General features: G+C 42.2%; 1 protein-coding gene across 7 annotated transcripts in view; it reads left to right on the top strand.

Annotated features, from left to right (window-relative positions):
• TIAM1 (TIAM Rac1 associated GEF 1) overlaps window positions 1–27,859 on the top strand; it is a 451,497-nt gene that overhangs the window by 333,160 nt on the left and 90,478 nt on the right. For all 7 annotated transcript variants that reach the window (XM_043892676.1, XM_043892670.1, XM_043892674.1 and 4 more), the window contains 6 exons: window positions 2,873–3,097; window positions 5,119–5,304; window positions 11,483–11,629; window positions 14,499–14,573; window positions 17,001–17,171; window positions 24,534–24,638. In XM_043892676.1, coding sequence (XP_043748611.1) covers window positions 2,873–3,097; window positions 5,119–5,304; window positions 11,483–11,629; window positions 14,499–14,573; window positions 17,001–17,171; window positions 24,534–24,638 — 909 coding nt within the window. The remainder of the gene's footprint in view (window positions 1–2,872; window positions 3,098–5,118; window positions 5,305–11,482; window positions 11,630–14,498; window positions 14,574–17,000; window positions 17,172–24,533; window positions 24,639–27,859) is intronic.

A 27,859-nucleotide genomic window follows, 5' to 3' on the forward strand; every position in this document is an offset into this window, starting at 1 on the left:
TGAAACTTTACCCATGTTGTAGTGTGTAGTTACTGGTCTTTCATTCTCGTTGCTGGGTCATGTGTCACCATGGGATTATCCATGTTTTTCATTCATTCTCCTGTTGACAGGTGTTGGGATAGCTTCTAGTTTTGTCCGTTGCAAACTGTACGGCTGTAACCATTTCAGGACATGTGGTTTGGTGAAGACAGGAATGCATTTCTCTTGAGAACATACCCACGAGTGCATTTTGGGGGTCACAAGGTGTATAGACTTTCTGCTTTAGGAGGTAGTGCCAAATCGTCTTCCAAGCCAATTACACCACTTTACTCGCCAGCAGCTCCTAAGAATATTCTGATTGCTCCATGTCTTCCCCAATACTTGGTATTTTCTTTGTGGAAGTTTTTCTTTTAGAAAAGCATCCTCACTTGATTGTTTTCCCATCTGAACTGATTCCTTCTCTAGTAAAATTTTTTAAAGGGGTGGGAGTTGTGGGGGGGATAACTGCACCTGGCAAATGACCCACCGAGGTTGAGAAAACGAGAGCAAATGTTTCAGTTGCACTGGGCGTGAGGAAGTGTGGTGGGTTTATATGTGGGAGGATCTTAAGCTCTGTTTTTCTGGAATAACTTTAAAGTGATACATAAAGACAAAATGGAAGGTAATTACTTTCCAAGAGGAGATGAAAGATTAAAAATTTGCAGCTGAGTCTTTAACTCTTGAAGAATTAAAGGGGGGAGTGGGGAGTAAAATGAATAAAGGTAGTCAGTTACAAGCTTCTAATTATAAGATGATTAAGTCCTAGGTATGTAATGAAAAGATGAATCTCATATACACACATTGCATTTTTCCCTTTCCCTACCTATAAGTATTTACCTTTGACTTCCAGTATCTTTAGCTCTTCTTTTCCCACCAAGTCCTCACGGGATGATTCCATTTGCTTTATCAGGTGCTGTTTCTTTAGGAGAATGTCTAGCTTATTGAAGTCTTCCTTAGATACAGCAAAGTGTTTTGTTGTAAACAGAACAACTGCCAGATTGTCTAGGTTTGTCTGGCGTGTGGTGTCTGCTGGCTGACACCGTTTGTGATATTTGATGCAGTTTCTCTTGTGGGATATGAATCTGATGACATTCAGAAAAAACATAGACCGCAGCGGTGGTGCCTTCACTTAAACTTCAGTTTTGTGGGTGAAGTCCTGTTAGTAGAATATACTTTCAAACCATGGCTTAAATGAGTTAGAAAAGAAGATGCATCAGAGAAAAAATCAAAAAGTAACAATGTTTTGTGACTGAAAAATGCTGCTGTCAGCCAGTTTAATATTGAAATAGATCCTCTGTTCAGGCTCTGAGCTAACTTCTGAGCATTTAAAACTTCTCTAAGGAGATACTCATTGATTGAGTTCCTAGAGGATTAATCATGGCATATGATGACACATGAGCTGTCCCCCCAGCTTTTGCATTTCAGAGCCCCCAGAGTTACAGCAAGCCCACTGTGAAGTTATCTGCTCATTGGCGGGTGTCTCCCGCCAATGTTAGTTGTCTTTAAAGCCCCTTTGACCTGGTTGTTCTTAGTGGCTGGAGTTCTCCTGAGTGGTCGCTATTTCTAGACTCTTCCCTATGTTCCTAAGTCGGTAATACTTCTGGCTCCTGGATCTCCCATCCCAGCCCTAGTTGTGTTATGGCTGCTTGGCTCAGACAGGGGACCTGAGGATTGGGGTCACAGCGGTTCAGTTGGGGCAGGGTTATTGCATTTTCCTTGGCCATAATATCCCTTGGCTTCACTGTCCCCTCTGAACTGACCCGTCCCCTCTGGACACTGACCTTTGCTTCATAGCAACTGTCAATAAGAAACCAACCTATCTGAAACACCTACTAAAAACCTTAATTTATCTAGTTATAAAAATAATTATATAGTGGAACTATATGTCACTTTGTTCTGTGTTTTCCCAGTCTCCTGTAAATGTGTTGTCATACTTTCATTATTTAAAAAAATTAGAAGTTAAAAAAGAAACCAAAACTAAGCTATCTGTTTAGAACTGTCCACAGACTCAATGGGCATGAACCTGAACAAATTTCAGGAGATAGTGGAAGACAGAGGAGCCTGGCAGGCTGGGGCCTGTGGGGTCACAAAGAGGTGGACACTTAGTAAACGACAATGGCAGATAGAATTGTCACATATGCTGGTGTTTGGTTTGGGCTGCTGTCACAAACTACCCGAGACTAGGTGACTTTATAAACATTCTGGAGGCTGGAAGTGTGAGATGAGGGTGGGGACGTGACTGGGTTTGGGTGGGGCATGTTGCCTGGTTCATAGAGGGCAGTCTTCTTGTGGACGCACGTGGTGGAAGGGGGCTAGCTAGCTCTCTGTCTCCTTTTTCCAAGGGCACCAGTCCCCTGTATGAATCCGCCTCTCCCATGACCTTATTACCTCCTAATGCCATCACACCTGGAGAAGGAAATGGCAATCCTCTCCAGTATTCTTGCCTGGGAAACTCCATGGTGGGCTTCAGTCCATGGGGTCGCCAGGAGTCAGACACGACTGAGCACACAGTCCCAGCACACTGAGGGTGAGGATTTCAGTGCTTGAATCTGGGGCTGGGGGATGGACACAACCATTCAGACCACTGTAACGAGTGCGCTCAGTAAGTGCATGAGCGGGTGGACATGGTGGCCTCATCCCGCCAGCCCCTGGGAGCGAGGGCTGGGCGGAGTGCTGTCTGACCTGCGGCGCCCTCCTTCTGTCTGTCTGCTCTCTGAGCAAGGCGGCCTGAGAGGTTGGCCTTCCCCGCGGGGTGTCTGGACCCCCCAGCCAGGGCTCGCCGGGAACGCCCTGGCTCTCCTCCGCTGACCAGCGTGGTGGGCGTTTCTTCCCGGCCCCGGCCCGCCCCTTGCAGACCACCAGCCAGACGGAGCTGGAGAACTGGATCACCGCCATCCACTCCGCTTGCGCGGCCGCTGTCGCAAGACACCACCACAAGGAGGACACCCTGCGGCTGCTGAAGTCGGAGATCAAAAAGCTGGAGCAGAAGATCGACATGGACGAGAAGATGAAGAAGATGGGCGAGATGCAGCTGTCTTCCGTCACAGACTCAAAGAAAAAGAAGACCATCCTGGATCAGGTAATTGTCCGCCCATGTGCAGACGGGGCCGATCCTTAGCTCTTGAAAGGGGCGTTTCTGCTGCCTTGGAATCGAGAAATATCCTTGCTTATCTCCTCCTTGTCGGCCTGTCACCCAGGCTGCCAGACTCTGTATTCCGACTCTCAGTTCTCCTCACCCGTTGTGCACAGTTGATTGTTACGAACTGAAGGGAACAGTATCACACTGGAGGAAAAGCAGAAATGTAAGGAGGGCCTTCCTGCTCCCGCCAGCGTCAAGCTGTGCTCGGGGATCTGGGTAGCTGGCGCGTCTGCGATCTCATTCCCGGGCTATCAGGGTCCCTTGGTGCCCAGCTGTGATGGGTCTAACTTCATCCCTGACTCCTCAATGAAGTTAAATTCCTACATTTAGTAAAGGCGGAGTGTGCTTTAAAAATATGTGGGTAATTGCTAGTATATGCAGGTAAGTGTATTTCATGCTGAAAAGGAAAGATTTAGTGAGATAACAGAACATTTTTGCCTTCTATTCAGTTGCTTTAAAGTCAGTAATAGAGACTTCCCTGGGGGTCCAGATGTTCAGACTCTGCCCTTCCAATGCAGAGGGCGCTGGTTCAATTCCTGTTAGGGAACTAAGACCCCACATGCCATGTGGTGTTGCCAGAAAGAAAAACAAAAACAAAAACTCAGTGATAGCCATTTAGCAGCATTTTGAAACTTTGCCTAATATGTAGGAAATAAGTATGTGAATAAGTGCTATTTAAATAATTGATCAGCGTGTGATCTTCCATATTCCTATCTGTTCTTTCCCTCTATTACCCTGTTCTATGTATTCTTTAACCAGAGGTGAAATTCACATAACACAGACTTAACCACTTTAAAGTGCATATTCAGTGGCAGTGAGCACATGTACAATGTTAAGTAACCATTATCGCTGTCTAGTCCCAAATACTGTCTGCCTCAGAAGGAAACTCCGTATCTTTTAAGCGGTTGCTCCTCTCTGCCCCTGGCATTCTGTCTCTGGGTTTGCCAGTTTCGGATGTTTTGTGTAAGTGGAGTAGCCTGATAAGTGACCTTCTGTGTCAACGTCTTTGACTTAGTGTAATGTCTTATAGACTGGTCCACGTTGTGGTATGCACACTCCATTTCCTTTTATGGCTGAATATTATTCCATTGTGTATTTCCACCACAATTTGTTTACCCGTTCATCTTTTGATAGATATGTGGGCTATTTCCATTATTTGGCTGTTGTGAATAGTGTTATGAGTATGTGTTTATACTAACACCGTATTTTAAGCTGGAGTAAAAAGGTAGCTGTCAACCACTGATTAATACCCACAGCACAGCCAGGATCCCTGGGCCTTCACAACATACCTGTTCCAGCTCTTACTCTTGCATTACTTTGTTCAGCCATCACATCAGCCTCAGGAGGTGGGTATTATTTTGCCACTTTGAAAAATGTGGAAACATCTTGGATCTATTCTGTGGTTGAAACTATGCGTTCCAGAATGTGGATCTTCACCTTTAGTATTTTTTGTGGTCTCATCCTATATATTCAACCGCTAACCTGCTTCCAAAACTCTTGGCCTATTTGCTTCTGATTCTGAAATCACCTTGCTTTTCTTCTTCTCTGTCTTCCTCTGAAAAACCACCCCTAGGCAGGTCATATAATTCTCCAGGGCTGGAATTCCTCTGCTTTTTTACTTCTGCCGCAGGTTTGTGGTTCCGAGCCTGGAGCCAATGGCCTGTCATGGTTGCAAACATGGAATCTGTGTTGGGAGGGAGCAGAGCAACTAAGGCTGTATGTTCTGTGTGTCGTACTGAATGTATGACTCTAGATCTTCGCATAAAAACATGCAACCTATGGAAATAGTAAAATTGGACTTGTTATTGCCTAAGAAATTTAGCGTACCTGTTGTTTACCTTTTAGAATTAAAATTAATACCTTTGCAGCATGTGGATTTGTAACACTTATGTGGGATAAAATTGTTAACATTTACCTTCTCTTTTTCTTCTTTCACTTTTTCCATGTTTTCACCACTGTAGATCTTTGTCTGGGAGCAGAATCTCGAGCAGTTCCAAATGGACCTGTTTCGCTACCGCTGTTACCTAGCCAGCCTCCAAGGTGGGGAGCTGCCCAACCCTAAAAGGTTACTTGCCTTTGCAAGCCGACCAACCAAAGTGGCAATGGGCCGCCTTGGAATTTTTTCCGTATCATCTTTTCATGCCCTGGTGAGTAGAAGTTAATGTGTTTTTGATAAATATTCATCTTGACTGTTAATCTTGAGCATGACTTGACAAGAGTCTCTGAAGTGGTTTTCCAGTTTCACTGCTCCGTGTGGCTTTCTGATCCGTCCTCTCTCAGCCATGGATGCAAGTCTTCGTTTGAATCTCTTTTGACATTTATTACTTAAGCTGGTCTTGACGGGCCCTAAATTATTGTGCAAAGAAAATATGAAAGGTATTACCTTACGAGATCTTCGCATGGGGGTACTGGTGGATAACACATGTTATTTTTAGGTGGTGTCGTGCTTTCAACCCCAATATGTATTTTTTCTTTTCTCCTTGTGGATATAATAAGTGGAGAGCTGTTCTCTCAAACGTAAATGTGTTTCTCTCACTTTCGCACATGAAAACACATGCCATATATTGAATAGATTTCTTTAGAAATCTTCCTTTTCACTTTTTCATCATAGTTTTGGAAGTGAAAGTGTTAGTCCCTCAATCATGTCTGACTCTTTTGCGACCCCGTGGACTGTGGCCCGCCAGGCTCCTCTGTCCTTGGAATTCTCCAGGCAAGAATACTGGAGTGGGTTGCCATGCCCTCCTTTAGGGGATCTTCCCAACTCAGGGATTGAACCTGGGTCTTCTACATTGCAGGCAGATTCTTTACTGTCTGAGCTACCAGGGAAGCCCCCATCATAGTTTTGGGTGACTATATATACCAGATTCATTTGAAGAAGGTCAAGACCTTCTGTATCTCTCAGCCCGACATAGGTAGTTGCTTGGAGAAGAGAATTTTCATCTGACCTCCAGAGCGGCAGATTGTGTAGTTGTATGTTTGCAATCTGTAATTTCATGTACTTGCTAAATTGCAAACAGCTTTATGTACTTTGAGTTCCTTTCTTCTCAAAAATTGCTATGCGAGCAACACGGTTTTCGCCTATCCAAATGAACACCCACTGAAAATGTACTGCACCTTAGCACATTTGCTGTGAAATTGAATGTTAAGTCCCAGGTTCCAGAAACCGCCTTGGAGAACCTTTGCTATGGGGCTCTGGGCTCGCTGTGTCAGCTGCACCCTTCAATTGAATTCAGAGCTGTAATTCACTCAGAGGCGTTTGTGTTCTTTATAAATAGATTAGCATCATCATTCAGATAATTAGGGTAGATTTACATTTTTAAAGAAGTCTTAAACCAATTTCTGGAGTTATTAGAACTGGCATCCTGATTTGTTCTACTAATTACAGCTCAGCTCTTGGTCTCCCTGACTACCACCTCTCCATACAGCTATTAAGTCTTATTTTTTTAGTGACAATGGGTCCAAGTGCTGTGATCAATTAATCTTGTAAACGGTCTTCAGTTTGTGGCTCTTGGTCTCTTTCTGTGAGACCTGGACACTGCTTTGTAACTTAACCAAATCTTAGTTTGCCTGTTCTGCAAAATAATTGCAAGAAAAATTCTTGTTTATCACACTGTGAGAATGTCATCAATTGAAGTAGCAGTCTTATTATTGAAAGGGCTTCCCTGGTGGTTCAGATGCTAAAGAATCTGCCTGCATGCCAGAGACCTTGGTTCGATCCCTATGTCAGGAAGATCCTCTGGGATAGGAAATGGTTACCCACTCCAGTATTCCTGCCTGGAGAATTCCATGGATAGAGGAGCCTGGCAAGTTACAGTCATGGGGTTGCAAAGACTGGGACATGACTGAGTAACTAACACTTTATTTCACTTTCTTGTGTAGGAAGTTTGATACCCATGATGGTGCATCAGTGTTATTACTGGGATGGCCAGAAAGTTTGTTTGGGTTCTTATGGAAAAGCCTGAACGAACTTTTCAGCCAACCCAATACTAAATCTCAAGCCATCCAAATGGCTGTTTCCTTCTCCTGGGCTTGATAAACTTTGGGAAAAATAATCTTGCTGTCTACCTAAAACTTCTGTGCTTCTATATTTTCTTCAAAGCCACTGAAGCTAACCTCTCCTGTGTGCGCTTAGCTGCCCAGCTGTGTCTGACTCCTGGCAACTCCATGGGCTATAGCCCGCCAGACTCCTCTTGTCCTTGGAATTTTTCAGGCAGAAATACTGGAGCAGGTTGCCATTTCCTCCTCCAGGGGATCTTCCCAGCTCAGGGTTCAAACCTGCATCTCTTGCTTTGGTCAGGCAGATTCTTTACCACTAGCGCCACTTGGGAAGTCCCTTTAAGGTGAGATGATGTAATAAAAGCCACTGAATTATCCTTCCATAATTTATCTCCAGACCTTCTAATCTCCTCTATCTCAATATCTATGATTTGTGTGTGCTTTTCTTTTGATGGGCAGGCTTTTAAAATCTGACCAGCTGACAATGGGAGTGGAAGACTTAGTAACTTTTAGCTTTATTCGGTCCATGATTTTAAAGGAGAATGTTTCATTCCACATGTGCCAGTCTTTGTCCCTTTGTTCTTGTTTTTTTGCTAGCTACATCTGTGATGTGTATCTGGGTGTTTATGTGTCATTGCAAACTTCTCTTTTCCATGAGGGGTTTCAGTGAGACCGGCCCAGTTAAGCAAGCCTGTTGGGTATCTGTTCCTATTTGTTGCTGTACATTCTACAGAAGATTCTGGGCAGGGAGTTTTTACTGTCTCATTTATTGGATACTTATTTTTTTCCTTCTCTCCTTGTCGTTTGACCCCAGAGAATGTTTTTTTCCCTTGGGGTTGAAACATTCTTCAATTTAGCCTTTGTCCAGACATTTTTTTTTTCTCTTCTTTTAAGTGGGGAGCATGGAAGGAGGAGGTGTCAGGGCAACAGGGCTAGGGGAGGAGATTTGAGCACAATTTAAGTTCCATTGACTAGGACACATCTCATCATGCTCAGTGATTTTCGGTAATTAACTGAAGGGTCCCCACTGTACTCTTTGAGAGAAGGTTATCATTGTTCTTGTTTGCACAGATGAACAGAGTGATAGAGTAATCAGGTACGGGCCACAAAGAGAGGCATTGTCTGAGCAAAGATCATTGAGAAACTCTTGAGCTCTTGTCCAGCAGTTCTTTTGCCAGCTTTTTTTTTTTTTCCTTCCATCTAAATCTCTTTGCTCATTTTGAGTCATTATTGTCTTGGGAGTAGCAGTAACTTTCACAGTTTATGAGGTCCCCAACAGTTTAGAGTAGTTACTCTCAGAACCTTAAATAAAACAGTCCATTTGTTAAACAGAACTAAACCAACTGGTCAGCTGGGAACTGAGCACATTTCTGGTTGTTTGAGTTTCTCTTCTGGACTCTGTTTTTCCAAACTTAGAAACTAGAGTTACTGTTTAGTTGCTGTAAGCATCTTCTGTAGGATCTCTGCTTCGGCTTTTCCTTGTTTGTTTGTTGTTTGTTTATTCATTCAGTCAACAGATAAATGTGAGTGCCTGGCATGTGTCCATACCGTCCTCTGATTAGGGTTATAGCAGTGAATGGATCCAGAGCTCTTGTCCCATTGGAGCTTATATTTTTGTGGGAGAGATGGATAATAAGTAAGCAATTAGATAAACACAAGGGCTTCCCAGATGGCTCAGTGGTAAAGGGTCTGCCTGCAGTGCAGGAGACCCAAGAGTCATGGGCTCCATCCCTGGGTCAGGAAGATCCTCTGGAGAAGGAAATGGCAACCCACTCTAGTTATTTTTGGCCTGGGAAATTCATGGACAGAGGAGCCTGGTGGGCTACAGTTTATGGGGTCACAAGCACTGGACATGCCTTTGTGTCCTTTGTTGTGTGATGTTTGCTCCCCTAACACCTTGAGTATATTTGTGGTAAGAGCTCTCTCTGGGAGAGTTTTCCCACCATTGTCTCGAGTGCCACATTCTGCCCCTGTCTGGGTTTGCCTATGTCCTAAGCTGAGAAAATGCAAGATCTTTCAAGCTCCCTCCTCTTCTTTTGTTTGGGACCAAAACTTTCCCCCTAATACCCTCGCAGAGAAGCTGTTTTGATTCCTGTTTCTGATGGACGTGGGGGTCTTTGCCAATCTACTCACTGGGGCTTCCAGGGTATTTATCCTGTCAATGCTGAAAACCTCAGGAAGGTGTGCCTTGTAACCAGCGTACCCGCCGCTGAGGGGGGCCCCCGGGTGTTACCCAACAGTGTTCATCCACGAGAAGGCAGCCAGTTGGCAGCCATCACATGGGGAGTTGCCTGTGTGGGAATCTATGACAAGTAGGTTCCGAGATATTTACCTCCGGCAACAAAGAGTGGGTGGGGAAGTTTCATTTCAAGCCCAACTCGCTGTACCTCCTGGCACTCCCTCGTTTGAAAGGAGAGTCCGTGGGTGGCCTGCTGAGACCTCCTGGCAGAAGTTCCCTTAGGTTCCTGGGACTCTGCCTGCCACCTGTGGGACAAAGTTCAAGCCTGAAGGATTGCCTGCAAAGACTTTATGGATTTGAAAATCCATAAAGTCTCAGAGCTCCTGCCCCTATTGCTTGATGCAGGCGATCACAGCGGTGGGTGTAGGTTTGGTGTGGTCCCTTCCTGAACATTTAAGTATTTGTCTGGATTCCGTAGCTCACGTGTAGAGAATCCGCCTGTAATGCAGGAGATGCGGGTTCAATTCCTGGGTCAGGAAGATCCCCTTGGAGGATAAAATGGCAAGCCGCTCCAGTATTCTTGCTTGGAAAAGTCCCATGAACAGAGGAGCCTGGTGGGCTACAGTCCGTAGGGGTCGCAGAGAGTGGAACACAGCTGAATTGCTGAGCATGCACGCTGGTGCCTTGCAGATATCTCAGTGGAGGTTAGCTTCCTTTAAAAAAAAAAAAGTTTTCCCCTCCAACATTAAAATTTGTTTCAATAAAAAGATGAGTATCACATTTTAAGTGTAGATGACAGAATTGCCAAATGCATTTAGTACATTTCCATTTTGTAAAAAGATTATATACGTATTTGCTTGGAAATAAAGTCTGGAAGGATGTAACCAAATATTAATGGTTGTAGTTTTCATGTTTTTGGAAACATTTTTTTGCTTTCTTTTGCTGTGTAAAATATATCCTATAAAAATAAGGAGGAAAACGTCTTCTAGCCTTTTCTATGCATATTTGAAATTAAATATTTTACAAAGTCATGATTGAGGAAATACAACTCTTATTCCTGTTTCATCTAAACATAGAACATGCAAGGCATAGTTTCACCATCTTTCATGGACCTGAATCCCTTCTGTTTTATTCTGTAATCCTTGAAAATGCTTCCATCTAAATGTCCTGAACTAGCTAACATGACCTTTTTTAGGAAAGAGGGGAGTGAAGGATAAAGGAAAACCCCCTCCCTTTGAGGATCCTTCCTGGAAATTATAAATAACCTTTTTACTTCCCCTTAACCAGAACTTCATCACTATCCCGCGCCCTGCTACAAGGAAAATAAGTCCACTTGGGGCAGCCAGATGCTCGACTTTTTTTGAGATTTCTCTGACTAAGGCCAAGGAGTAATTAATATTGGGGGATGACCATCGCTTGCTTAATGAGGAAAGTAATTTTATGTAATTCTGAGAAAACGAAATAGAAGAGATGGGTAAATTTAGATTCAGTACAAAATCACAGGCACCCAGATGCGCTGTTTTCACTGTTTTTGCTGACACTCAGTCACTGTTTTTTGTTAGGGGGTAGGAACAACTCTGCATCACTTAGAGAGAATCTCAAAAAAGTATGGTTAGTTTAACTTGATGCTAGAGTTTGGGACTGTGACCAGAAGGACATCTAATTTCTTGGAAACCTGGCATACATTCTGTTCCTGTTATTATGTATTTTTACTGAGCCGACTCATTGGAAAAGACCCTGGTGCTGGGAAAGATTGAGGGCAGGAGGAGAAGGGGGTGACAGAAGATGAGGCGGTTGGATATCACCGACTCAATGGACGAAAGTCTGAGCAAACTCCAGAAGATAGTGGAGGACAGGGAAACCTGGTGTGCTGCAGTCCATGGGGTTGCAAAGAGTCAGGCATGCCTGAGTAACTGAACAACAGCAACTGATTATTTCAGACAGCGACTGAGTTTGCCAAGCTTTCATTCATATTTCGAATCTAGAAAGGACCCTCAAAGTTCCTGTATATGTGAGTCGTGGATGAAAGGCTTTGGGTGGTGGGCTCGGTGTGGGCTGACATGAGACTTTTGGAGGGTGGGACTTAGCGGGGACTTTGGGCTCAGTGGTCCTGACTACATCTTGTTGATGTTCCCTCTTGTCGTCCGTAGGTGGCCGCCCGCACTGGTGAAACTGGAGTCAGAAGACGTACTCAGGCCATGTCCCGATCCGCAAGCAAGAGAAGGAGCAGGTTTTCTTCTCTTTGGGGTCTGGACACTACCTCTAAAAAGAAGCAGGGACGCCCAAGCATCAATCAGGTAGGTTCCAGGGTGGATGAGAAAGCAAGCATAGGTTATTTGCACGGACGCATCACTTTGGGATGTGCATGCATTCATGCATTGTTCCTTGACTGATACCCAGTGTGATACCACTTCAGCTAGCTGAAGCAAAGAAGTTAGTTGTGCTAGATGCTTTAAATAGATAATGTACACCCAGAACACTGAACTCTGCTATTAGTGTATCACCAAGCTCCCGTCCCCCACCTGCATTCTTTCCAAACCCTGGTTAATGATAGACGGACTAAAAGTGCACTTCTTCCTGAGACTTCCAGAAAAAAGCAGGGCTTGATGATGAAGCCAAGTGGGCACCTGAGCAGTCTTTTTATGCTTCCTCTGGCATTGGATCAAAGGCCACCTCCAGGGCAATCTGATGATTTCTTTGCCCTTGACTATTTGGGGTTGACATTAAAATGAGTGCCTACCAATTCGAGGAACCAGGAGTCTGAGAGTACTCACTCACCATGGTGACTTCCATCTCCCACGGTAGCAGGGCTTGAAGAGGACCTATCTCAGGGTGTCATGAGGGGTACCCCCCCTAGGGTGCTGCATCACTGGGTCTCTAATACCCAAATGCTCTGGCCTCATCACTTTGACTTTTACAAGCGAAGACCACTTTGCTGCCGGAGTTACTTCTGGGGAACTCTCTTTCCATTGTCATTGTTATCCTCCTCCTTTGGCTTTGAAAAACAAGTGGCCCCAGAGCGGCTTTGATGATAGACCTGGAAAGAACATAGGAGAGGGGGAGAATGTCCAGTCCATGAGCTGCAGAGGCACTGAGCATTTTGAGGTCATGATTAGGATTGCCAGTTTGACCTGTTCACCCTGAGCCCTTATGCAAAGTGAGACAGGTTCATTGACTGACTCATTACAAAAAGGTCTTGTGTATTTGGCTAGTTCAGCCATTAGTTTACTTAGGAATGACATTTAAGAGAGAAATTAGGCCTGAAAGCTGAGGTGCTAAGTCCTTAGCTGCCCATCACGCTCATCGTGTCTACCTGGGATGTAGAAGCAGTGAGCACATGAGGAGAGCCTGAGTGGTCACGCTGGGTGTTCTCTGGTCTTTGGGGAGAGAAGTGCGTCAAGTTGGCTGCCTGGGGTTTTGCTTCTGTGTAAATTCGAAGAACAAACTGGAGGAAAGTCAATATTTCAGCGGAAAAAATCACACACAAGACCTGATGACTCCTGATTAAACATGCAAAAAGGTGGCATTAGCAGCCAGCATTTCTCCCCTTGTTTTGGGAGGTGCCAGTGTTGTTTTGTGTGCATCCATTGGCCTTACAGGCAGCTCAGACCATCACTATAAATATATGCCAGGATTTGTAGTTGGCAACTTGAGTTGCATTTCTCTTCTATTAAAAGCCTTATTTCAGAGACTTCCCTGGCAGTCCAGTGGTCAAGACTCTGTGCTTTCGCTGCAGAGGGCATGGGTTCGACCCTTGATTTGGGAACCAAGATCCCACGTGCCACATGGAGCAGCCAATAAATAAATAAAATATAATAAAAAATATCTTAAAAAAGGAGCTTTAGTTCGTTCATATGCTTCTGCTTTATGGGTACCCACTTATGTTATAGTCCATTGCTGCTGAAATATATGCCTGCCAAAAGAAGTTTTAGCTATTTCCTCTAATCAAAGGATCATGTAATGTTATATAACCAGATCTTGTTATTCTGTCTTGTAGTAAGAGTTGTAAAAAACCTCTTGGCCATAAGCATACCAATAGAAATTTGCTTGTTAATTTAGTCCTTTGAAACAGATAAAATTGTATGTTTCTAGATATCTCACTTGCTTTGGAGCAAAAACTTTTTCCTAATTACATACTTTACACCAACAGTGCACCATCAGTTGAGAGCCAGTATATAAAATTTCTCACGTTCACGTGTTCAGGTTTTGACTACCTAGCGGCATTGGTACCCTGATGTGATTTTAGTCATATCTTTTTTAAATTGAATTATAATTGCTGTGCAATGGTGTATTAGTAACCGCTGTACAATGAAGTGAATCAGCTATATACATACACATATCTCCTTTTGGACCTCCTTCCCATCCATCTCTCATCCCACCCATCTAGGTCATTACAGAGCACCGAACTGAGTTCCCTGTGCTATACGCCAGCTTCCCACTAGCTGTTTATTTTCACACATGGTACTATATATATGTCAAACCTAATCTTCCAATTCACAATCATATCTTTAAGTTTGTAGGATTCATTAAATTTCCAAGGGTAGACAGGTTTCTATTTTTTAAATAAGAAACTTTTCCACGGTGTTGCAGTAATATAATTCTAAATGTATGTTCTCAGGTTTTGAGGATTTTTAAGTGTTTTATTTATGTATTTGTTTATTTTTAAATTCTTTGGCCACACCTCGTGGCATTTGGGACTTCAGTTCCCAAACTGAGGATAGAACCCATGCCCCCTGCATTGGAAATGTGGAGGCTTAACCGCTGGATCATCAGGGAAGTCCCCGTAGTTCTGAGGATTAAAATGTAAGCTAATTATCCTTGGTAAATATCTGATTAGGTGTGTGGCACTGTAGCTGAAACTCTTCATTGTGAAAGAATCCAGTCCATTCTATTTGTAAGCTAATTCATCTAAATTTAAAGAAAAATCTAGCTCTAATAAGCCAATTTTAAAAAATTGTCCAGGATTTGGGGAGTGATCCTGACAAAGGAATGGTTTTCATGGTCTGCTAGCTTGTAAATTACTTTACCTACTTGAGGGTTTGATGTAAGAGTATGTGAAACTTTTGTAATGTTTTCTAATAGCCATGCCCATTTCCATCTTCTTCTCATGCTTCATCTGCCCTTTTGCCCAAATTCCTTTTTAAGATGATACTTTTGTATATGCAGGTGTTCGGTGAGGGAACTGAGGCTGTAAAGAAATCTTTAGAGGGAATATTTGATGACACTGTTCCAGATGGCAAGGTAAAAATAAACACATGTTCCTTTTCTAAAAGTACCACAAATATATCAACATTACACAGTGCAATGGTTTCTTGGGATCCTAAAATTAAGTAGACTCAGTATTAGACATTGCAATAATCAGTCCTTTAAAATTATATAACTGGTCGAGAAAAGATGGAAAACGATTACAGTAAGACATTCACCTGCTGACATAACATTTTCAGTAATTATCATTTGAATGTTTGTTTCCATCTAGAATATGGGAGGAAATTGGGGTTCTGGGTAGCAGAATATTTTATGCCATTGTCAATTCCTCTCGTAAACAACTTCCTTCTCAAGAGGTGAGTTGGTACTGGTCTCCCTCTCTACCCACACATGCTATTTTGTTTCAATTAATTTCAAAGAACTGTTCTAATGGTTTTAAAAATAAAACATGCATTTGCCTCCCAAGACAAGCATCCAGTTATAAATCTCCAGACTTGGTTTAATCTTGTGCTCGGATTTAAAAGGGTCTTTCAAACTGCTCTGATTGAAAGCCCATAAAGAATATTGATTTTTTTTTTCTAGGCTGCTATTTTCAGCCTCTAAATGAATGGACATCCCTCATTTGAAAGACCCTAATGGTGATACCAACAGGCTCTTTCTTGGGGGGAAGGGGTGGGGGTTCTGATGCTGATAATGTGACCTTGGTATGATCCTTCTATTCGCTGACTCAGAATCAATATGATAGAGTTCAGCTTTCAGTTGCCACGCAACAAAGCAGTGGGTTGTCCCATGTTCTAGATAGAACTGAGCCTCTGAAATCAGGGTTCTGGCTACTGGGGGGGAATGGGGGGAAGTGTGGTCACGGAGGGACCTTTTTCTCCCTTTGATACCTAACTCCTCCTGGATTATGTCATTGTGGATATCAAGATGGCTGTCCGTGGAAATACTCATCAATAACCACTGTCTCTTTCTGATGAAATCTCTTGAAGTTAAATCATTGTCCTTATGTGCAATCCAAGCAGTTTCTATGTTCATGTCTGAAGTTAAATAATTCATCTTGAATAGCATAATTAGTGCACTTTTAATGTAGGGATGTTTTCCCTAGGCACACAGATCCTGGAAACTGCAAAAATTGTTCCATTGGATTTCTGTCACTCTTTTCATTTTTCCGAGATACCCCTTTAGTTTTACTCCTTGGCTGGAATGCCTTGTGCTCAAAGAACAGTTTAGATGCAAAATTTGGGCTGGTCTAGTGCTAAGAGCACTTTGAGGTAGCACGTGGGGACAGAGTGGGACGTTTCCAATTATAGTTAGTGGGCTTTGGGCAAGTTGATTGTGTTGTGACAGTGCCTTCCCTGGGGTTCAATTTATCTGTGAAAGCCAAGCCATTCAAAGGCAGAGCTGAAATTGTCTTCTCCATTGAAGAGTTTAGTTTAGTAGCCTTTACAGAAACATGTCTCCCATTCTGGGATCTGACCTTTTTACACACGGAAGGTGTTACAGTACCAACTGTCAGGCTGCCGTTGGGAACCTTGTTTGTTCTTATAATCTGCTGATGGCAGCACATTTTCAGTAATCTACGGGTACATATTTACCAATCCCTGGATATAAACCAATAATCAAGGCTTATTTCTTACCACCTGTTGAGCATCAGCATTACTGTTACCTTGCTAAAATCGAAAGAAATTATTTCTTTGCTTACTCCAGAGAGACGAGGTTCCTAATATTTCATCAACCTGTGGAGTGTTTTTTGCTTTAGATGTTTAGCTGGCTTAGATATAACCCAGCTGCTGACTACGTAGGTAGGACATGGCTCCTCCCACTCTTAGAAACTTGGTACTATTCCCCAATTCAGAGGATGGACTGATGGCCACAGCCTGAGAAAAGGCAGAAAGCTCATCTGTGGAGTTCTCTGCACCTCATAAAGTAAATGTAGCTCTCTGTCTCTCGTGGAGCTGTGCCAGAGGTTAAATGTGAGCACAGAAATGATGCTGGTTGTCAGTAGCTTGTGTTGGAACACCATCTTTAAGAATTTCCTTGGAGCCTCCTATTCACCTTTGAAACTTACAGCTCATCAGGGTACATCATCTTGCCAGAGGACTCTCAGCTCTAAATTTGAAATGGGTTTGTGGAAGAAATCACAGCAAGAAGGCTGAACTGAACGGATGACCCGTTTCTTTCTTTCTGCCAAAGTTTGATACCCACTCAGTCATGCAGTGCCCACCTGTGGATGCCATGGGTCAGGTGTGAGGTCTGCGTCTCACCTGAGACATCTCGTGCACCCCCAGAAAGCTCCTTTCTCTATAGTTTCTTGCTCTCTCTGAGAGTCCCCTCTGTCCTTCACCATTGCCACCACACTTTTGCCCCCAGGCCCTTTTCTTGGATAATCCCCATGTGCTACCAGGGGATCTGAGACCCTCAGAGACTGACTTGCTGCTCTGCTAACTTTATTTCTTATCCTAGAGGGAGAAAGAAATGGTCTTACCTGCCGTCCACCAGCACAATCCCGACTGTGACATCTGGGTCCACGAGTATTTCACCCCGTCCTGGTTCTGTCTACCGAATAATCAGCCAGCCCTGACGGTCGTCCGGCCGGGGGACACAGCCCGGGACACCCTGGAGCTGATCTGCAAGGTATGAGGCCACTTGGGCTGTTTGCGTTGGAGGACTCCACGGACACTCAGAAGCAGGTGGCAGAGGAGGGTTCTTGAAAGAACACCTTCATTTCATTCCAGAGCAGTATTGGATCCCCTTGTGATAATATGCATAATAGATGGACATGAATTCTTCTGCACTAGGAGGAGAGGGATTCTCTTAGTAGCTTCTTGCACCGTGTGTTCTTGATAGACTTGTGAAAAGCCTATTACATGCTCATTGCACAAGTTTTAGAGAATTTAGGTAAAAAACAAAGCCGAAAATTAAGGCACTCTTGCTCACAAAATTCAGAAATCACCTTGGTGAACATTTTGGTGTTTGTCCCTGCTTTCTGTTTGCTACATGCACACATACATGTATTCAGTGGCATCATATAGTATGTGCACAGAGCTTCCCAGGTGTCTCAGATGGTTAAAAATCTGCCTGCAGTGCGGGAGACGCAGGTTCAATCCCTGGGTCAGGAAGATCCCTTAGAGGAGGGAATGGCTACCCTCTCCATTATTCTTGCCTGGAGAATCCCGTGGACAGAGGAGCCTGGTACGCTGTAGTCCATGAGGTTGCAAAGAGTTGGACACGACTGAGCAATGAACACAACACTTTATTGTGTGCACTATTTGTAATCTGCTCTTTGGCAGTTTCTAATACACCATGGGCATTGTTAGGGTAGGGAAACATTGAAATAAATGTCAAATTTGCAGTCCATGATGAGAAATTCTCCTTCCTGTGAACACACAGTTAGCCTCTTCCTTTGAAGTGGCAAGTGATTGAACTCCCTTCCTCTACTTACACCTTAAGTTATAGAAACTTCGTGATTGTTTTCACGGTAAGCCCAGTTTCATTTTTTGATCCTCCTTGAGTGACAGCTAGATGAACTGGATTGCCTTGAGTGAGAGAAGGGAAAGAGGAAAGAACAGGACTTTTCTTACATGTCGGGGTTTTCTTTTACCTAATTAGTAGCATTAATAGTCTTATTTGGTAGTCGTATGGAGTCTGAGAAGAAATGGTACGTTCCCATTGTACAGATGAGAAGGTGAGGTTCAGAAAGCCCTGGTTCCTTGTCTGAGCTCACATCACGGTCAGTCACTTGCGATGGAGGTTTTTTGGTTTTTTCCCCTTTCAATACTTTTATGTATTTATTTACTTTATGGCTGGGCTGGGTTGTCGTTGCTCGTTGGGCTCTTCTCTAGTTGCGGCAAGCGGAGGCTTCTCTCTGGTTGCAGCATGCAGGCTTCTTGTTGCCATGGCTTCTCATTGCCGTGGCTTCTCGTTGCCGTGGCTTCTCGTTGCAGAGCACAGGCTCAAGGGTGCTCGGGTCAGCAGTTGTGCCCCAGGCTCCGTAGCACAGGCTCAGTAGTTGGGGGCCTCAGCTTTGTTGCTCCGTAGCATGTGCTCTCATCCCAGATCAGGGATCGAACCTCTGTCTCCTGCTTTGGCAGGTGGGCTCTTTAGCACTGAGTCACCAGGAAGGCCTGCAAAGGAGGTTTTGAATCTCTAGCTGGCTGCTCCAAACTTGGATGGCTTCCTTTGTGCCAAGTAAATGGTTGCAAGAGCTATCAGTCATCTGGAAGGATGGTCCATGAAGGGTGTAAGAGCCTAGAATATCTTCTTTGGGGAGTGAAATGGTCTTCTCTGAGATCACTAAAGGGAAAGTGGAAACCTTGTCATAATTTCATCCTAGAAGAAGCCGGATGAATCCAATGATGTTTTTGAACCTTCTCATTCAACATGTGCATGCTAAGCTGCTTCAGTCATGTCCAACTCTGTGGACTGTAGAGACCTTCGGGCTGTGGCCCGCCAGGCTCCTCTGTCCATGGGATTCTCCGGGCAAGAACACTGGAGTGGGTTGCGATGCCCTCCTCCAGGGGATCTTCCCGACCCAGGGATTAAACCCAACTCTCTTATGTCTCCTGCATTTGCAGGCGGATTCTTTACCACTAGCACCACCTGGGAAGCCCTCGTTCAATACAAGTGGTTTATAAATATGGAATAACTTTCACTATCTCAACTAGTAACTCAGTTCTTCTGCCATCAGCAATTTTTGTACTTAACAAAAAGTACAAATCACTAGGACTTGGTAAGGGAAAAATCTGGCTTCACGTGAAGGAGAACTAGAACACTCTGGCTCAAATAAGCCTATCAATCAGATCATCTCTCCAGAGGAAAAGTAGAAGGACCATTTGTTTCAGGGCAAAGCTGAAAATCAGCCCCCACATGGGTGTTAAAAATAAATGATACACCATTGCGTGCTTTGACTCCTTCATGTACACGAATTCTAGCTTTTTTAAAGATAGTGGTATTTCTGTTCACATTTTTTATTTTAATTACTTAACGAAATTAGTCTATTGAGGATTTCTGCATCCTTTTATTTATAGATTAGCATGATTCTTTAGAGACCCATTAATATTCTGCCAAGCTGTGGGAGTTATTCTCAGAACTGCAGCTGAAGGTGTCAGAAGTAGGGCTCTGGGTTTTTCACATAAGCTGAACTCTGGAGGGGCCTTCCAAAGAGTAGCATTGCTCTGGCGCCTCCTGTATACACTGGCATTAGACTCTCTCAGGAATTGGAGGGTGCGTCAGAGTTTAACAATAAGCATTGGTGGAAGGTTAAACAGTGAGCAGGGGAAATAGTGATTTTAGGTCCTTTTCAAGCTTTTGCTTTGATAGAAACTAAGGGAATGAAGGAGGCATAATATTGTCAGGGCAACTTAGAGACCATCTTTAAATAATGAGTTAGACCAGCTGCCCCATAAAGGGTTTTATCACTTGATGGAATTTTAATGGTGTCATTGTGACATACATCCCTTTCTCTAACAATAAAAGGTTTTTATTGTTTTTCTTGAATCCTCAGATTCTCCCCCCCACCCCCCCTGCCCCCAAAACATAGAACTAGAGATGAAAGCAATATGGTGTGGAACACTCTTACATCTCTTGAGTTTAAAAACAGAAAACTTTGGTGTGCACTGTAAGAAATTGATGGTCCCCAGAAAAGCATTTGTGTAGGGTAAATTATAGTGTGCCCAGGGCCAGGTGCCTTCTGAAGCTGACTGCTTCTTTAGGAAACACTTTCTTGTAATTAGTGGAGCCGATTTTATTCTTCAGAGGGAAAGAGATAATAGGGAAAACAGTGCCACATGTTATTAATGATCTAATTAACATTGAGTGATTCCCCCCCCGCCCTTAGAGGAGGGACCAAAAAACAACGGTGACTGTCAGAATTGTCTGTCTTTTATTTCTTTATTGCTGTTCTCAATGTTGGTGATGGGTGCTCTCACTGATACTTAATAATCAATCTTTTTCTTCTGTCTCTTGCATTCAGCTCATTCTCTTTCCTATTCTGTCTGATCCACATCATTTCACATCAGTCTGTCATCTGCCATCCGAGCACCAGTCCAGTTCTGGTATAGTAACTGTTTCAAGATCTACATTTCATGTGCAATTCATGCTTTGAATGTTATGAAAGTGATTGTTACTAAATATAGCAGGAAGCATGTTGGCCTGTGGGTTGTGAATATATTCTGATCATTGCAATCACTAAAATAATTACAAAGAAATTCATTCATTCATCCTAAACTGTTATTATTCACGTGTGACCGTGGGCATCTTTTTCATGCCTTTACCGTGTAGACCTGTGACCTTTTCCTAATGAACGTGGGCATTAAAAAAAATAAAAAGATCATCTTGAAGGGAAGAATAAATACCTTTGGAAATTCTGCAGTAGCACTGTGTGTGTGTGTGTGTGTGTGTGTGTGTGTGTGCGCGCGCGCGTGCATGCATGGGTCTCTGTATGTCCTAAGTGCATGCATTTATGTTTTCTGAAGAAGTTTGACTGAAATGGAAGAATATGAGCAGAAAAGAACAAAATGTTGATGGATTTGAAGAGTATAGTATCTGTTTTAATGGGCTCAGATTACTTATTGAAAATACCTACCTTATGTTTTATATTTCATCCTTTGGAGGAGTCATAGAAACATGTAAATTTTTAAGAAGTATGCCAACTAAACTAAATAACATTTGTTTTATGGTATAATTTGTGGCTTCATTGTCTCAAAATGAATCAAATGCTAAGTAACTTAAGTAAGTAAATGTTGGAAAACAAATTTGGACTATTTAAGTTTTTTCCTGTCTGAATTTCTCTTGAGTTAGGAGATTTTCTCTTGAAAATTTTACAAGTATGATACAGGGCACAGCTTAGTGACTGAACAGCCACAACAAAAAATAATGCAGGCCACATCGTAGAATTACTGTCTTAAAATATTCATTAATATTTGGAATTCTTGCACATAGATGTGTTACAAACATGGTAAGTTGTTTTTTTTTTGTTGTTGTTGTTGTTGTTTTTTTTTTTAAAAAAAAGCTCCTTGATATTGACTTGCAAATAGTGGAGAATCTTGAAATTCTTGAGAGTTCTGATAATTTTAGTTCATTAGGATTTTCTCTTTATGTTAGACCAGCCATGACTCGCTAGGGCTCATAATTGAGAAACATTTCCCAAAATGAGAAGACTCACTGGTAATGGGACTCAAAGTCCCAGTTTTAGGGTAACTATTTACTGATCAAACCATAGACTCCTGGGTTACAAGGAAGACCCTTATCATTTTTGTGTTTGTTGTGTGTGCTCACTTTTATCTTTCTAAGTTATCAAGATATTATTGTAACTTAAAGAAGATTGAAAATAAGGTGGTGGAGGGAAGGTGGTAAGAACCACTCTTTCACCATCGTTCTGTTCTCTTTCTTTGTTAAGCACTTCAAAGTGTAGGCTCTTGTTTACTGTTCTTTGTACATCTGTATCAATGTTTTCAGCATGGTGGCGTTTAAGGGATGGTGCCTCCATCAAAACCACCTTAAGACCTTTGGTGTCTGCCAGTGGACTGTCTCTCACGCTGAGGTTTCAGGAGTCTTGGGTGAGGTTGCTATTCGGGTCTGGTTTCCAGAAGACTCTCTAAGTGGCAGCTCTGTTGGGAATGTCCACAAATTTGGATGATGATGACAATAAGATTTCCCAGTGGATTTGTTCCTGTTGACCAAGACCCCATGAAGTTTCATTTCCCTTTCCCTCCCACCTCAGTTGGAAATAGATGGCGAAGCAAAATATTTTGCTTCTATTAATAATTAAAGATTTCTGTGAGTGTCTTGGTCCATGGGAAACATTTGCAGCTTCTATCTCTGTGAGGTAAACTTTTCTTGCATATCACAGCACTCTTAAGTATTATTACTTTGTTGTTTGTCTCTGTGGCTCTCTGAGAAGTAGTAGCTAACACACTTTGAAGCTCCCCTGCCTTTGTTTCCCAGGTTTATCCATCCACCCTAGTTATTTTGCAAGGACAGTTTGGGTCTGGGAGTCATTGAGCATCTGGTTTTCAGCACCCACAGCAATGGAAAAGGAAGTGGCATAACCCGCTCCAGTATTCTTGCCTGGGAAATCCCATGGACAGAGGAGCTGGGTGGACGACAGTCCAGGGGGTTGCAGAAGAGTTGGGCACAACTGAGTGACTAAACAACAACAACCCACAGCAAAAGCCCGAAGCCTGTGCGTGGAAGATGCTGGCTCCGTGGTGCTGTGTCCAGGCTGTGACTCCAAACCATCACATTACTAGGAAGAGGATGCACGTTGGAGGTTCCCAAGAATCACTATAGAAAACATCTTTGTCGTTTGGCTAGGTGTTTAGAACAAAGTCCCTTCTACTGTCTGTAACTGTACTTTCTTGACAATGCAGGATCGCTGTCTTGCATGTATACTCATTTACGAAGCAAAGTTACCAGTGTCCCCACCTCCTATGTTCTGCATGCCCCTTCCCACACTCCTGATGACCGCACTTATGTTTTATTAATTTCCCTTATTGGCATTGCTTCTCACAGTGTCTGGCACACTTCAACAGGGTTTGTTGGGTGTAATTGAATATTTATTGGAATAAATATCAGAAATGTTCTTACTTTAGCTTTAAAATTTTGGTTGAGTTCCGTTCAGTCTCTCAGTTGTGTCTGACTCTTTGTGACCCCATGGACTGCTGCAGGTCAAGCCTCCCTGTCCATCACCAACTCCCAGAGTTTACTCAGACTCAGGTCCTTCAAGTCGGTGAGGCCATCCAACCATCTCATCCTCTCTCCTCCCCTTTTCCTCCTACCCTCAATCTTTCCCAGCAAATTTTGGTTGAGGGAGAAGGTAAATAGAGTATTAAGCCAGTGAAAAATTAATTTCACTTACTTTGAAAGAATTCTCCTCAGTTGAGTTTCTGTTGTGAAGTGATGATGTTGTGTTTATGAAAATTTCAGACTTACAAAAGAGTAGCCAGTCATGTAGTTAACACCTGGGTTCTAGAATATCAAATTATGTTTCATCTATTTACTCACTGACTCGAATCCTGGATGGTGGGAAGCAAATTCTAGAATTCATATCTTTATCTACTAGTAGTACTTTCAGATAAATCTCTAAAAGATAAGGATGCTTTAAAAAAGAAAGACTTGAGGGAAGCCTTTTCTTTCTAGCAATACATTTTCATGTTGCCTTGTAACTTTTGAAGAACGTTTTTTTTCCCTCCTTTTTCCTTCGCATCTTCTTGAATGTGAATTGAGGATGTTATTTATAAAACCAGGTGGCTACTGTTGCTTTTTTCACAAAGTTCATTCACAAATGACTTTCTAGGTAGAAAAGAATTATTTGACCCATTCCGACCAGTGCAGGAGGCCTGGAAATTTTGATCCTGGAAAATTCGATCTGTTTTAGAATTGTTTTTTTTGGGCCAGTCGTTCAGGGTGTTTCCAGAGTTGGACACACGCCTGTCTGCAGTGCCTGGAGGGAGTCTCACTTGGGGTGTATATAAATAAGACTGAATCCAAATGCCTTGTCTATACACTGATTCGTTTGCAAATGAACTGTTAACTATCCCCAGGGTCCCCATGTGGCTAAGAAAACAACTTTGCCTGGGCACAGCTTCCTTCTGTCACTGTAAATCCTCTCTGGCCTTTCTTGTTCCTTTTCTTCTCTAATCACCTATGTGTGTTAGAAATTATGTTTAAAAGCATTTTGGATCTGATAAGTTTTCTTGCAAACCTGGTGTTGAAGAAGGGAATGAATCAGATAAGCAGAAGTGAATATGTGACTTATTTGTTTCCAGTGAATGTGAGATACTCATGAGATGTTATTAATATGTTCAATGAATATAATTTGGGTTTGGGATATAAACATTTTAATAAATACAGAAATGTCACTTCCCCCTCCAGCAATCAATCCCTGTTATTCTCAGGGATACATGACAGTATGTCAGTGGAGAACTAATTATATCTATTTACTATTGAACAGACATTTTCTTTTCTCTTCTTTTCTTTTTTTTTTTCCGGTCCTAGGCACATAAACTGGATCATTCTGCTCATTACCTGCGCCTGAAATTTCTAATAGAAAACAAAATGCAACATTATGTGCCGAAGCCTGAGGAGGACATTTATGAGCTGGTAATGTTTATGACTGTTGTCCACTTACATTCTGTAGGAGATTATTTTTAAATTATATGTATGCTCATGCTAATTATGGTTGGTGGAGTGGAACAAATTCTGAAATAAATGAGCCTCATTCCGCGCTCTTATATTTGTGGAGATGGCCTTACCTATCACAATATTTTTTGCAGGATGGAAATGCCACCTTAGTTTATGCAGGGAACAGTTCTGTGCTATCATGAAAAATTGAAATCCAGAACTGACTCTCAGATAGAATTTTAGTTATTCCTAGCTTTCCTTACCGTGTTGACAGTCTTTTGTTTTAAATGGGTGACTCAAAGATAAGTTGGCTGTTGTCAGAGAAAAAGTACTAGCTCCAACTTTGTATAACTTCCCCCTGCATGTTGAAATTGATGGGTAAAATCCTGTTAGGTGAAAAAAGCTGCTAACTAATTATATGTCCTGGCCTTCTGGAATTGTATTTGTATAGATTCTTGGGCATAGTTATCTAGGTTTGAGTTTCATGATGGGATTTGGGTTCTGAACTGGATCTGGCCCTGCTGCTTAGTAATTATGTGGTCTTTGCCAAACCCAACAACAACAACAAAAATGTGGTGATTAATACTTTGTAGGATTTTGCAAAGATTAAAGATCATGGTTCACATAGTAGATGCTCAATAAATGGTGGTCATGGTAATACGGTAAAATGATGACCAGTTCCTTTTTTATTAGCCAAGGGGTGCTTTTTTCAGTTCCAGAAAAGAAACATTTTGGGAGCCAGGCCCCTTCTCTTGGAGTTTGTTCTTTCCTGTACTTAGTCATTTCTCTGGGGGTCACTGAACTGCTTGCCATGGCTCTGTGAATGATAACAGTATGACTTCAGACAGCCTTTCACCATGGAAAACAGAACTGAAAACTTAGACCTGAAAAGTCTCCTTTTGAAAAAGGGAAGCATGATTTAAAATGTAGTCCGTTTAGTAGAGAATTGTGTTTCTAATCAACTTTTCTTGAGGTTTGCTTTCTCTACAATAAAACATCAATTCTGAGCACATGGTTTGGTGAGTTTTGGCAAATGTATACAGACCGTGGTGTTTCCACCACTAGAGTCATAATTTACATTTCTGTCTTCTTAAAAACTTCCCTTGTGTCCCTTTAAGTGTTTTTAATGAAATATAAGAGAGGGTGTGCGTTTTATAGCATTCTTATCATGTCATGAAATAGAAGAAGAACAAAATGACCATTTTTCAACCATCACTTAAATCATAAAGTTTAACGCAGAGAAAGGTACTTTTAACAGTGGCTGATTTATTTTTTTCTCTGGCATGGGGAAAGCCCTGACTCTGTGCTCTGTGAGTAGAAGAAAGAAAACCCATTTTCTTACTTAAGAAAGGAAAGTGCTTTGCTGTTAACACACTGAAATAGCTATTAGAGCATGTAGTTTGTATCTTGGAGTTAGTGAATCTTTTATATCCTAAATGACAGGGATCTAGCCTAAGAAATTTCCATGTTCTTCATATCTTATATACAGGAGAATGTTTAAGACATACCTTTTGAAATTATATTGATTTCTTTATTATTTTTAAGTCTTGGCCATTGTGTGGTTTCATCCAGTATAGGAGACTAACAAGCTTACTCTGTTTGTTATCTACAACTGCTATGTACATGTTACAATTGCCATTTAAAAACAAAACCCTGAAATACAGGGAGACCATGGTATTCTTTCTTGCCAGTTGCAGAAGGTCTCCAGCTCTGAGATTCCTCGGGGAGGAAATGTTATACTCTTACTCACTTTGTTCAGATTGTGAGTGAGTACTGCTAATGGGCACCTCTGTTTTTACCAAGATTTTAAACTTTTTGTTCTTAGGATATCTTTGGCAGCTTGGTACAATCTGCAGATCCCATTTCAGAATAATGTTTTCAGTTCCATGAAATAGAATACATAGGATTACCCATGGCCTAATGGTGTTGATTAGTTATGAAAGATATTTAAAAAATTATAGATAATACACATGCTTACTTAATAGCTCATTAAATCATCAGACAGTGGTTGGTCTGACACCTGCCATTGTTCTGAAGTAGTGATGAGCATAAGTAATATTTTGAGATATTAGCAGCAACTAGAATGTGGTGTAAAAATCACTGTGATTTCTGGTTGTGACGAGGTCACAGACACACTGCTTACGTTGCCGTGTTTGTTGCTTCCGTTCATTAATAATTGAAGGAAATGTTACGTTTCAGTTACAGGTTAGTGAATATAAAAATTTCAGGCTTTTTCAGCATCCCAGTTCACAGACCCCTTGAATTATATCCATACATCCATGGTTTCCAATCTCTGCTTTTGGCCATTAAATTGGGTGAGATGTCATTCTAGGGCAGAGGGTTTCTGAACACACGGTGTTCTGGGTGCTTTTTGAGATTTTACAGATATTTTATTTATTGACCCTTACTGAACAGGCATCAGACCACCCATGGCTAATTGGTTTCCATAACCTGTCTCCATTATATTTCTGATGGATGAGCAAAACTCACAGACGTTTAAAGTCCTGTCCTGAAAAGTGACTCATTCATAGATGACTGTCCCAAAACATCTTATTCTCTGCCATTGTTTTGTCAAAAATTCTTGAGTTAGAAGATCAATAGTTATTAGCAAAAGTGCGTACTGTATTTTAAAAATCTTTTTTTTGGGGTGGGGGCATCTAGTAGATTTATTTTGTGGGGCTCTGGATTCCTTTGCTTATGAAAAACCATGAATGGTCAGTCTTCTACTTATGTATTATACTTAACCTGCTTTGCTAATTATGGGCTTCCCTGGCAGCTCAGCTGGTGAAGAATCCACCTGCAATGCAGGAGACCCCAGTTCAATTGCTGGGTCGGGAAGATGACCTGGAGAACTCCCTACCCGCTCCAGTATTCTGGCCTGGAGAATTCATGGGCTGTATAAAGTCAGACACGACGGAGCGACTTTTCACTTTCACTTGCTAATTATGCTTTAATATAAGCAATACCTGCTTGGCTACTTTTTCATAATTAGTTGGTTATTGGGTCCAGTCTGTAGACTGATAATGCTTTCAAAAAAGCACTGGCTTTTTTGAAAACCCATAACTAAATATGTTTTTCTTAAAAAGACAAATAGGAATAGAGTTGGAACAACCCTGATCGAGCGATCGATTGATTCATTTGGCAAATATTTATTTAGCATTTGTTATGTGCCTGGCACCATGCTAGCCATTCTAGGCACT

The sequence above is a fragment of the Cervus elaphus genome, chromosome 31, assembly GCF_910594005.1.
Source record: "Cervus elaphus chromosome 31, mCerEla1.1, whole genome shotgun sequence".
Taxonomy (NCBI): domain Eukaryota; kingdom Metazoa; phylum Chordata; class Mammalia; order Artiodactyla; family Cervidae; genus Cervus; species Cervus elaphus.